Below are 12,304 nucleotides of genomic sequence, written 5' to 3' on the forward strand. Positions count from 1 at the left end.
CTTCCACCGACAGAGACGTCCTGCACATCAGCTGTGGACGCAGATCTCTGTGAAGCAGCTGGCAGATCTCTGCAACCACCTCCCTTCTGAAGCGCAGCCTCTTAACACAATGCGCGGCAGTCATGGTGAGATAGGACACCTGCTGCCGGTATTCCCTGAGTGGGTAAGGCCTACGTTGCCGACGCCTGATGGCCCCTCTGCGTCTAGGCATGGCTGGCCCTCTCACACAGCGTCTGCGAGCCCTTTGCACATAATGCTGGAACTGAGGGTTGGAACCCCATGCAGCCCCCATAATAAACTTGCAAACAGTGAAATCACAATGAGTCAAATTTCCAAGCTCTGGCCAGAAGCCAAAAATACCTCTCCTATGTTGTCCCAAATCAGTAAGGTCTGTTCCTTGGTCTCTGTCCAGAAATCCAAAGCACTAAAGTCATTGCAGCAAAATGGCTGGCCTTTATAGTTCAGTCTAAGTGCCCTTTAATTATCGCTCCCCGAGGCCCGCAGGGCCTCTGCTGCGTTCCACTTCACAGTTCTTAACAGCGCCACGCCCACATTGGGCGGGCACCACTGAATTTCCGGTTTGGGGTGCACAAACAGCGTTGCACGACGAAATGACGTCATAAGCTGCGCGCGCAGCTGAGCGGGCGCAAACACTTTGCGCCGGCGCTAAATGTCAACTGAAGTTGGGCGTAGGCGCAGATCGGCCTGCGCCCGGGCGCTAAGTGCCTAGCGCTCGAAATCTACCCCTCTTATGGCGCTAACGGCTGGCGAACGCAACTGAATTTCTAGGCCATAGTCTTTGATGTTGCATGTTTCAGGAGCATATACAGCCACATACAAGTGCTAATCAATGTGTGAGAGTGAATGAACAATCAACCATTCAGCTAGGTTGTGTTAAGAGGATTTACTATATGAAGTTCCCTCGGACCTCAAACCTGGCACCAAGCTCATGGTCTACAGAACAGTAGTGATACCCGCCCTCCTATATGCTTCAGAGACATGGACCATGTACAGCAGGCACCTCAAAGCACTGGAGAGGTAACACCAACGCTGCCTCCGCAAGATCCTGCAAATCCATTGGCAGGATAGGCGCACCAGCGTCAGTGTTCTCGCTCAGGCCAACATCCCCACCATCGAAGTTTTGACCACGCTCGATCAGCTCCGATGGACGGGCCGCATCGTCCGCATGCCCAATACGAGACTCCCAAAACAAGCGCTCGACTCAGAGCTCCGACACGGGAAGAGAGCCCCAGGTAGGCAGAGGAAATGCTTCAAGGACACCCTCAAAGCCTCCTTGAAAAAGTGCAACATCCCCTCCGACACCTGGGAATCCCTGGCCCAAGACCGCACAAAGTGGAGGAGAAGCATCCGGGAAGGCGCCGAACACCTCGAGTCTCTTCGCCAGGAGCAAGCGGAAGCCAAGTGCAAACAGCGGAAGGAGTGCACGTCAACCCAAGCACCCCACCCACCCACCCCTTCAACCACCGTCTGCCCCACCTGTGACAGAGACTGTAGGTCCCGCACTGGGCTCATCAGTCACCTGAGAACTCATTTTTAGTGTGGAAGCAAGTCATCCTCGGTTCCGAGGGACTGCTTAAGAAGAAGAAAAAGAAGAAGATGTTCCTTTAAGATATCAGTATTATAGATTCAGATGCAAGCTGCAGTTTGGATCTGTGGCCTTCTGCAAGATGACTACATGTGGTAAGCATTCAAAAGGGCTGCAAGGTTGTACGAGTGTTTTGAATGGGGCAGCAGTAAAAGTATTAACAGGTTATAAAGAAACATTTTGTGGGATGCGTACTTGTGGCAGCTACTTGGCATAGAAAACTGTTGGTAAAACAATGACAGCTTTCTTCAGGCCTACCACCTTCTTTTGCCTCTGCAGTCAGATTGTCTGGGTGTTGTTGGCTAAGTGGTGAACGGTTGTTTTTCAGACTGGAGGAAGGTATGAAGTGATGTCCCTCAGGGGTCGGTACTAGGACCACTGCTTTTCTTGACATATATTAATGACTTGGATTTGGGAGTACAGGACACAATTTCAAAATTTGCAGATTACACAAAACTTGGAAGTATAGTGAACAGTGAGGAGGATAGTGATAGACTTCAAGAAGACATAGATAGGCTGGTGAAATGGGCAGAGAAGTGGCAGATGAAATTTAATGCAGAAAAGTGAGAAGTGATACATTTTGGTAGGAAGAACAAGGAGAGGCAATATAAACTAAAGGATACAATCCTAAAGGGGATGCATGAACAGAGAGACCTGGAGGTATATGTGCACAAATCATTGAAGGTGGCAGGGCAGGTTGAGAAAGTGGTTAAAAAAAGCATACGAGATCCTGGGCTTTATAAATAGAGGCATAGAGTACATAAGCAAGGAAGTTATGATGAACCTATATAAAACACTGGTTCAGCCTCAACTGGAGTATTGTGTCCAATTCTGGGCACCACACTTTAGGAAGGATGTGAAGGCCTTAGAGAGGGTGCAGAAAAGATTTATGAGAATGGTTCCAGGGAGGAGGGACTTCAGTTACGTGGATAGACTGGAGAAGCTGGGTTTGTTCTCCTTAGAGCAGAGAAGGTTGAGCGGAGATTTGATAAAGGTGTTCAAAATCATGATGGGTCTAGACAGAGTGGACAGAGAGAAACTGTTCTCGTTGGCAGAAGGGTCGAGAACCAGAGGACACTGATTTAAAGTGATTGACAGACATGTGGTAAAAAAAATTTACGCATCGAGTGGTTAGGATCTGGAATTCACTGCCTGAAAGGGTGGTGGAGGCAGACTCAATCGTGGCTTTCAAAAGGGAATTGGATAAGTACCCTGGATAAGTACCTGAAAGAAAAAAATTGCAGGGCTACGGGGAAAAGGTGGAGGAGTGGGACTAGCTGAAGTGCTCTTGCAGAGGGCAGGCATGGGCTAGACAGGCTGAATGGCCTCCTTTTGTGCTGTAACCATTCTATGATTGTTGACACTATTCGCCCCATCTATTGCTAGGCTATTGGACCACTCCTTTCTGTGGAGGGTGTCCCCGTCAGTGCCTCAACCCATTCAGTATGACTTCAAATACATCTCCAATATATAAAAAATCTTACATCTGGGTGCAATCCCTGCAAGGCAGTATAGCGACAGTGTGGGAGTCGATTTCAAAGTCCCTGTGATGATCCTACAAGATCAGCAAAATTGAGATCATCATCAATTTTGGCTTGAGTGTGACCACAATTAAGTAACACAGGACAAGGCTGGTTGCTCAGTGTATTGGGGTTAGCTCCACATTTTGTGTTGGCCAATTTCTAGAGTACACAGTTCAGGGAGTTCACTTTCTTTTTCAGTTCTTGATGTGCTCTGTAAATATCATCATAGGAACAGGAGTAGGCTAACCAGCTCCTCGAGCCTGTGAACCATTCAATTAGATCATGCTGATCTGTATCTCAACTCCATTTACTCACCTTGGTTCCATAACCCTTAAAACCCCTGCCTAACAAAAATCTGTCAATCGCAGTTTTGACAATTGACTTAGCCTCCAAAGCTTTTTGGGGGAAAAGTTCCAGATTTCCACTCCCCTTTGTGTGAAGAAGTGCTTCCTGACATCACCCCTGAACTGCCTAACACTAATCTTAAGGTAAAAGCAAAATACTGCAGATGCTGGAAATCCTGAAATAACATTTAATCAACATGAAACGTTAACTCTGTTCTCGCTCCACAGATGCTGCCTGACCTGCTGAGTGTTTCCAGCATTTTCTGCTTTCATTTCTAATTTTAAGGTTATGCCCCCTCGTTCTGGATTCCCCCCAGAGGAAACAGTTTCCCTCTAGCCACCTTATCAAATCCTTTAATCATCTTAAACACGCCAATTAGATCACCCTTTAATCTTCTATATTCAAGGGAATACAAGCCGAGTCTATTCAACCTGTCCTCATCATTCTGGTGAATCTGCGATGCAACCCCTCCAAGGTCAATATATCCTTGCCGAGGTGCGGTGCCCAGAATTAAACACAGTCTGCAGGATGAGGTATAACCAGAGCTTTATATAACAAACATAACTTCCACCTCTTTGTATTTTGTGCTCTATTATAAATTCGTATGTCCATATTTATAATGGAAACTGCCAATGTAAGCTTGTCACATTGTAATTACACTCTCCCTCCAACGGTGATGCTATAGAGCCTCAGTTTTGCATCTTCCAGCTCCTCAGCCTGTACTGCAGAGAAACTCCTATGCTCCAACCAACTCTACTTATCTGCTTCCCAAATTTCCGTATGGTTTGATATTTAAAGATAAATCTATTATAGATTAAAATAGTAGATGGGTCACATCATTCCATTTCAAAATGCATGGAAAACTTTTATGCGAACTGTCTTTACGGTATTTTTCTATTATATTACCTACAATATCAGTTTACCTGTAGGTGGTGCTGCGATGGGAGTTTTCAATGTTAAATCTTAGCTAACATTATTGATGTGCCTCAATAAATCCGAGACTCGGTGAGTGATGAATGGAATATTTCATCACAATTAGTAACACTCTAACTGCTAAATCAGTTAGAAGACAGGATTAAGAAAACATCTTGTCAACCTGCATGCAGGTGTAAGATCTGGCCAATGGGTATTGCTGTGAAACAGCCTAAGTTTTTCAGCCTCAGTGGTGTCAGCTGTGTTGATAAAGGTAAGAAAAAGACAAGGAGGAAATTGTACAATTAGTTTCAAATCTATTTGAACTTTTAAATTTATATTTTAATTGTATAAATATCACTAACCTCTCTCATTTTCTTCTCCAGATAGTGTGCTGTTGTGTCTATGGGCTCTGTGATTCTTGCTCCATTATCTGAGAGCCTGGCTTGGATATCGCTGTTGCAACCAATATTACTCACCTCCTGTTCAGCTAGCCGTTTCTTCCCTAGGACTGGTTTGGCTGGGTAGACAATCCCCCTCCTCCTACCCCGTGCTGTTGTTCGCTGCGGTGCTTGTGCCTGAAGTGGCGAGAGTTGGAACGACTTCTCCATCGCCCTCCCCTTCTGCTTCTCATTGTCCTCCCTCACTCTCTCCCAGCCCTTCTTGCCCCCATTTCTCTTTCTTGCCCATTACCCTCTTTTTCCTGTCCTCTTTCCTCCCCTTTCCCATTCCTCTGCCTTGTTGTAATTATCCCCCATCAACCTCTAACTCTTCGTGACCTGAAAATAGCACTTGCTCTCAGCCATGAGATTGATTAATAATAAAATAATCAAATTAATATCTAAAATTAAAAACAGAATGTAGAACTTCAAAATGGGGACTGAATTGCGATTGTGCCTCCTGTTCCAATGATCCCCTGTCCTCTAATCCTGCTTCACTACACTTGGTCTCAACTCCCTGTGTGCGGCACCATAAATGACGGACTAGCATTTCTAATTTTATATTTATTACATTTTCTTTATTTTAAATCTTGTTAGAGTATATGGATATTTATGTGCATAAGATGAAGTCCTCTTTATTACTATGCACTATCGTCAAATCTATCTCTTAGCCGATTATGCAAAATCAATGTTAGAAGCACAATACCAATATTGAAAGATTTTTTTTTCCTCTTAAGGATTTAGTAATAAAAAGTATGAAAAATTAGCTACCTACCTTGACCTGTTCATTGATGTTCTTTAATGCTTCCACTTCCTGTTCAGTCTTTGGAACTAATCGAATTACTTGATCTCTAGTTTTTTTTAAAAAAAAGCAAGTTTATTTTTGTTGTAAATTTCTCTTCAAACATGCAGCATAACAAAACTTTGTTAAACATGCTGTATCTTTCAAACTATATTTTGATTATCATTTTTATTGTCACTAAATCTATGGTAGATAGTAATTTAAATATTGTACTTTTACAAAAAAATATTCCTGTAGAATATATCTGTTTCCCACAATGTGGTTATTTATTTTAATCATCCAGAATGTCGACTATTTCTGGAGATTATGACAACAAATTCAGTTTGGCCCCTATTTTCTGCTTCATTATACCTCAAATTAATGCAATCAGAGAGTAATGGGGTGTAAATATGGGCACAGATCACTTGCACTTGATTTCTACTTATAATGACCATTTCCATTGAGCATTATGACAAGTGCAGGAAGCTCCTGCCAGAAAGAGATCATCACTTCCTTACAATAATGCAGCAGAGGTGATGTCATTTTGATGTCCGCGTTGTTTCCCAGCATTTACACTGGATTATCAATATGCCCATGCAAAATGGGCGTCCAGGATTACGAGGATACAGAAGCTTTGATTTAAAAGGGACAGAGGAAGGGAAAATACAGTCTTTGAAGGATAATTTATAAACGTTCTTATGTAAAAAAAAAAGTTTACAATTGTTGCCCAGTCGTTCAGATGCCTTTGTGAAAAGCTTTGTGCAGTTGCCGTATTTTGCTTATATCTTCATAAATTTGGACAATGGGTTTCCCTACGGGTTATATTCCTGAAAGAAGAGCAGCAGCAACAACAGAGGAGTATCAGGCAGGTAAGGTTGCACCACAGGAGAGCTGTACCCACCCACTGTTGCCCACTCACTCAAACACAAAAGTACACGTAAATTGATTTGTCCCAGGAACGCCAACTCTCCGACACCTCCTCCTACCTCCACCTGGACCATGACCCCACTACCGAACATCAAACCACCGTTTCCAAGACTGTCACTGACCTCATCTCCTCTGGAGATCTTCCCCCCGCGGCCGCCAACCTCATAGTTCCCCAACCCCGCACAGCCCGCTTCTACCTCCTTCCCAAGATCCACAAACAGGACTGCCCTGGTAGACCCATCGTTTCAGCCTGTTCTTGCCCCACGGAACTTATCTCTTCCTATCTCGACTATCTTTTCTCCCCTTGTCCAGTCTCTTCCCACCTACATCCACGACTCTTCGGACGCCCTCCGCCACTTTAACAGTTTCCAGTTTCCTGGCCCTAACCGCTTCCTTTTCACCATGGACGTACAATCCCTCTACACCTCCATCCCCCACCAGGATGGCCTGAGGGCGCTCCGCTTCTTCCTTGAACAGAGGCCCGACCAGTCCCCATCCACCACCACCCTCCTCCGCCTGGCTGAACTTGCTCTCACATTGAACAACTTCTCCTTTAACTCCACTCATTTCCTCCAAATCAAAGGTGTTGCTATGGTCCTAGCTATGCCTGCCTTTTCGTGGGATATGTGGAACACTCTCTGTTCCAGTCCTACTCAGGTCCCCTCCCTCACCTCTTTTTCCAATACATTGATGACTGTATCGGTGCCGTTTCCTGCTCTTGCCCCGAACTAGACAATTTCATTCACTTTGCCTCCAATTTCCACCCTTCCCTCACCTTCACATGGTCCATCTCTGACTCTTCCCTTCCCTTCCTCGACTTCTCCGTCTCCATCTCTGAGGGTAGGTTATCGACCAATATTCACTACAAGCCCACTGACTCCCACAGCTACCTGGACTACACTTCCTCCCACCCCGCCTCCTGTAAGGACTCTATTCCATTCTCCCAGTTTCTCCGTCTCTGCCGTACCTGCTCAGATGATGCCACCTTCCACACCAGTGCTTCCAACATGTCTTCCTTTTTCCACAACCAAGGATTCCCCTCTACCATGGTTGACACGGCCCTTGACCGTGCCCATTCTATCTCCCGCACTTCTGCCCTCACCCCTGCCTCTCCCTCCCGGAACCACGATAGGGTTCCCCTTGTCCTCACCTTTCACCCCACCAGCCTCCACATTCAACGGATCATCCTCCACCATTTCCACTACCTCCAAAGTGATCCCACCACCAAATGCATCTTCCCCTCCCCTCCCCTTTCAGCATTCCATAGGGGCCGCTCCCTCCGAGACACCCTAGTCCACTCCTCTATCACCCCAACAGTCCTTCCCCTTCGCCTGGCACCTTCCCGTGCAAGCGGAGGAGATGTAACACCTGCCCCTATACCTCCCCCCTTCCCACTGTCCAGGGCCCCAAACACCCCTTCCAGGTGAAACAGCGATTTACTTGTACTTCTTGCAATCTAGTATACTGTATTCGCTGCTCACGATGCGGTCTCCTCTACATTGGGGAGACCAAACGCAGATTGGGTGACCGCTTTGCGGAACACCTCCGTTCAGTCTGTAAGGGTGACCCCGAGCTTCCGGTCGCCTGTCATTTCAATTCACCGCTCCATTCCCACTCGGACCTCACCGTCCTTGGCCTCTTGCATTGTTCCACGGAAGCTCAACGTAAACTCGAGGAACATCACCTCATCTTCCGATTAGGCACTTTGCAGCCTTCCGGACTCAATATCGAGATCAACAATTTCAGATCATAACCTCGGCCCCTATTACATTTTTACTTGTATTTTTTTCCACCCCTTTGTTTTGGGCCTTCCCTTCACCCCCCCCCCGCACTTTTTTCTCTCTCCCACATGGCAGCTGTCTCTCATCCTGCCAGTACACTTCACACCTAATCTGAGCCGTCTTTTGTCTCCACTGTCCTATTACCATCTCGTCTGGTTTTGAATACCTCTTCACCTCTTTTGTTCTATCGCAGCCCTGCCTTCGATCTATTTTATTTCCTTTCCAGTTTTGAAAAAGGGTTTCGACCCGAAACGTTGACTCTAATTTCTCTCCACGGATGTTGCCTGACCTGCTGAGTTTTTCCAGCATTTTCTGTTGTTGTCCCAGGAACTCTATGTCCAAAGGCTCCGATTTATAAAAAGGAGGCACTGGCAAAGTTATGCTGCCTTCTGTAATCTGACTGGCGTCCAAGCTCCAGTACAAGTATGGCACTGCCAGTGTGAAAGTCACGTGAGCCTTACATTTTATACCTCAGGCTTATTCAAGACATTCACAAAGCTATCCTATGGAGTGTGCATCCTGGAGTGCCAAACAGGGCAACTCTTCTTACACCTGCCTCGTGCATTATAACATTCACTTTATCAACCATGAAACATGGGGTTAGGTGCTTAGCTGCTGTTATTTACCCATAGATTATGTTTCATGACTCCACATTAGGTTTCTATTTATTTCATTTTTGCCTGGTATTTCTTTCCCCTCTCCCCCTTCATTCTGGGCAAAGGTTTCCAACAAGTTTAATTGCCTTTTGAGCATGTCAAAAGGCTGCAAGAATTTTTGCTTTCTTTGCGGCCACTTACCTTTAAGTTGCAGCACCCCTTTTAAATTTCATCTAAATTGTGAGTAGATGAGACAGGTAAAATTTTACATTTGAAATGTTGCATTGATTATTTATGTTCTGCCTAATTGGAGCAGTTGAACTTCTTACTTATGTGTACCTGCGTGCAACTGAGATAAAACACTAAAATAAGAACATAAGGGAAAGGATTAAATTAAAGGAGGGAAATCTTGAAAGACTATCATCTTTCAAGTAAGGAGGGGAAACCTGGATTTAAAAAGTTCTGATTTTAGATAAGGTATATAAGAGAAGCTCTTTGGTAATGATACTATCGCAGAGATGTTTGAAAAGGAAAAGTGCAAGTCATATAAACTCCACAATAACTTGCATTTATATAGCACCTTTAATGTAGCAAAACGTCCTAAGGCACTTCACAGCAACGTTAGAAAACAAAATTTGACACCAAGCCGCATAAGGCGATATTAGGGCAGACTTGGTCAAAGAGGTAGGTTTTAAGGAGTATTTAAAGGAGGAAAGAGAGGTAGAGAGGCGGAAAGGTTTAGGGAGGGAATTCCAGAACTTAAGGCCTTGGCAGCTGAAGGCACAGCTGTAGTGTATGTACCTTTAAGAGGAACTATGTTTTTGAAGCCCCTGTATACTGTAGTACCAGTAGTGACCACTCGGGTATATAAGCCTGTGTAGCGTCTTGTGTTGTTAGTTCACCTCCAGACTTTGTTCAGTAAACACTTGTTAAATCAACTCCTGCATTCCGTGTCTCCATTAACACATGGATCTAACAGTGGCGACGAGTTAGAAACGAACTTACCTGCAATTCGGCAGCACCTCAAGGGGATCGATTCCTCAGACGAAGGTCGAAGCCAGAAGCAAGAAAAAAAAAAATAAGTCGAAGAAACTCGAAAACGAGGGCCAGGCTTGGTCTCCAGTCTGTGGTTTCCCCAGCTAAACGGGCTGGTGGCAGGTAGTGCACTGATCCTTCCTGGGCTGCGGCGGGCTACAGCTCGATCGGGTGGCTCTGCAACGGGGGCCGGGCAGCGAGTCGGGAAGCAGAAGCAAAGAGAGAGAGGGTGGAGCACTCAGGGCGCGGCCGGCGTTTGGACCGAGCAGAGGGAGGGGAAAGTCCCAGAGGGTCCGCTCCACGACGGGAACGGTTCTTCAATTACGGAGAGAATATTGAAGCGATATATTAAAAAAAAATAGAAATACGGCGAAAAGCTGCAGGTCGCAATGGGAACCGCGGAGAACAGCGTTGGCAGCAGCGGCAGCGGTGGGAAAGCGCGGGAGGCGCCATCTTAACTCGGCGGGGAAGAAAGAAAAGCGCGGAAGCGCCATTTTAGATTTTCAAGATGCCGAAGACTGGCAATATTACTGCTTTCGATAGTGATATAGAAGATTGGACCACATATGTGGAAAGAGTGGAGGTATATTGCAAAGCGAATGAGGTAGCGGATGATAAAAAGGCATCAGTACTTCTAAATCTGATGGGTGCAAGGACATACGGGCTGTTACGAAACTTGATCACTCCAGCCAAACCGATGGACAAGAATTTTAATGAGATTGTTGATACCTTACAGGAGCACTTAAACCCAACACCGCTGCTGATAGCGGAACGATTCAAATTCTTCAGGAGGAATCAGCACAAGAATGAAAGTAACGCTGATTACCTCACCGAATTACGAAAGCTGTCAAAGCACTGCCAATTCGGGTCAGGACTGGCAGATTCTCTACGAGACAAATTCGTCTGCGGTCTCCTAAGCGAAGGAACACAGAAAAGACTACTTTCTGAGAAAGATTTGACACTGGACAAGGCTTTCAGTGTGGCTGTATCATACGAAGCAGCAGCAAGAGGAGCTGCAGAGATACAGCAAAAGCCACAGGACTTCGGCACCCATGAAATGACACGGGGTTTCGAGAGATGTTATCGCTGCAGCAGATCCACCCATGACCAGAAGGACTGCTGGTTCAAGGACAAAGCATGCAGGCAATGCGGAAAGATGGGACACATTGCACGTGTATGCAGATCTGGAAAGAAATCCGCTGACAGTAAAAAGGTCAATAAGGAAAAGTACAGAAAGGTACAAATGATGACGGACAGTAGCTCCGAAGACCAGAAGAGCTATAGCGACTCCGGAAACAAGAGACTAAGCTGTCTCAAATTACATAATGTAATTGCCAAAGAAGATTACCAGACCATTTGGGTTACCCTCACGATAGCGGGGTCCCCAGTCAAAATGGAGCTAGATACAGGATCAGCTCTGACTGTCATGAGTCGACGGGATTACGAGCGGCTATTTCCGCATATACCTTTGAAAGACACATCCATTGTCTTGAAGACATATACGGGGCAGAAAGTATACCCCAGAGGGAAAATAAGGGTGCCTGTTGTATACAACAGCAAGGAAATACAGAAGTTGTATTTATACGTTCTGCAAGATGGTGGTCCACCGTTGTTGGGACGTGAATGGATCAGAAAGATAAGTTTAGACTGGCACTCCATTCAGGCACTGACGGTGACCAGTAAGAAAAAAAACGATGATGACGTCATACCTGGACGATTAAAAGAAATCTTGGCTAACGCCAAAGAAGTGTTTCAACAGGAACTAGGAACCCTGAAAGGCGCCACCGCCTCAATAAAAGTGGAAGATGCGGCAATTCCCAAGTTTTTTAAGGCAAGGCCGGTGCCATACGCAATTCGTCCAGCCGTCGAGGCAGAGCTGGAGAATTTGGAAAAAGCAGGTGTGTTATCCAAGGTAGATTGGAGCGAGTGGGCAACACCCATCGTCCCGGTCATGAAGAAAACGTTGAATAATGATAAATCTGAAGAACAGAGAAAAATTCGCATCTGTGGGGACTTCAAGGTGACTGTAAACCCGGTTCCTCACACGGTACAGTATCCTCTTCCGAGGATAGAAGATATTTTCGCTTCACTATCCGGAGGGAAACGTTTCACCAAAATTGACTTAGCACAGGCATATCTACAGATGGAGGTTGAGGAGGCCTCTAAAAAGTATCTCACGATAAACACACACAAAGGCCTGTACCAGTACAATCGACTGGTTTTCGGAGTGGCATCAGCTCCGGCTATCTGGCAAAGAGCTATGGAGCAAGTCCTGCAAGGGATTCCGGGGACTCAATGCTACCTAGACGACATCCTTGTAACAGGAGAAAATGACAACGAGCACCTTGCCAACTTGGA

General features: G+C 45.7%; 1 protein-coding gene across 1 annotated transcript in view; it reads right to left on the reverse strand.

The window, feature by feature from the left end:
- cpa6 (carboxypeptidase A6) overlaps window positions 1-12,304 on the reverse strand; it is a 190,978-nt gene that overhangs the window by 153,091 nt on the left and 25,583 nt on the right. The window contains exon 2 of the mRNA XM_085993964.1: window positions 5,602-5,677. Within this exon, the coding sequence (XP_085850090.1) occupies window positions 5,602-5,677 (76 nt within the window). The remainder of the gene's footprint in view (window positions 1-5,601; window positions 5,678-12,304) is intronic.

The sequence above is a fragment of the Somniosus microcephalus genome, chromosome 7 (assembly GCF_052327205.1).
Source record: "Somniosus microcephalus isolate GS21.2 chromosome 7, FLI_Smic_1.0, whole genome shotgun sequence".
Taxonomy (NCBI): domain Eukaryota; kingdom Metazoa; phylum Chordata; class Chondrichthyes; order Squaliformes; family Somniosidae; genus Somniosus; species Somniosus microcephalus.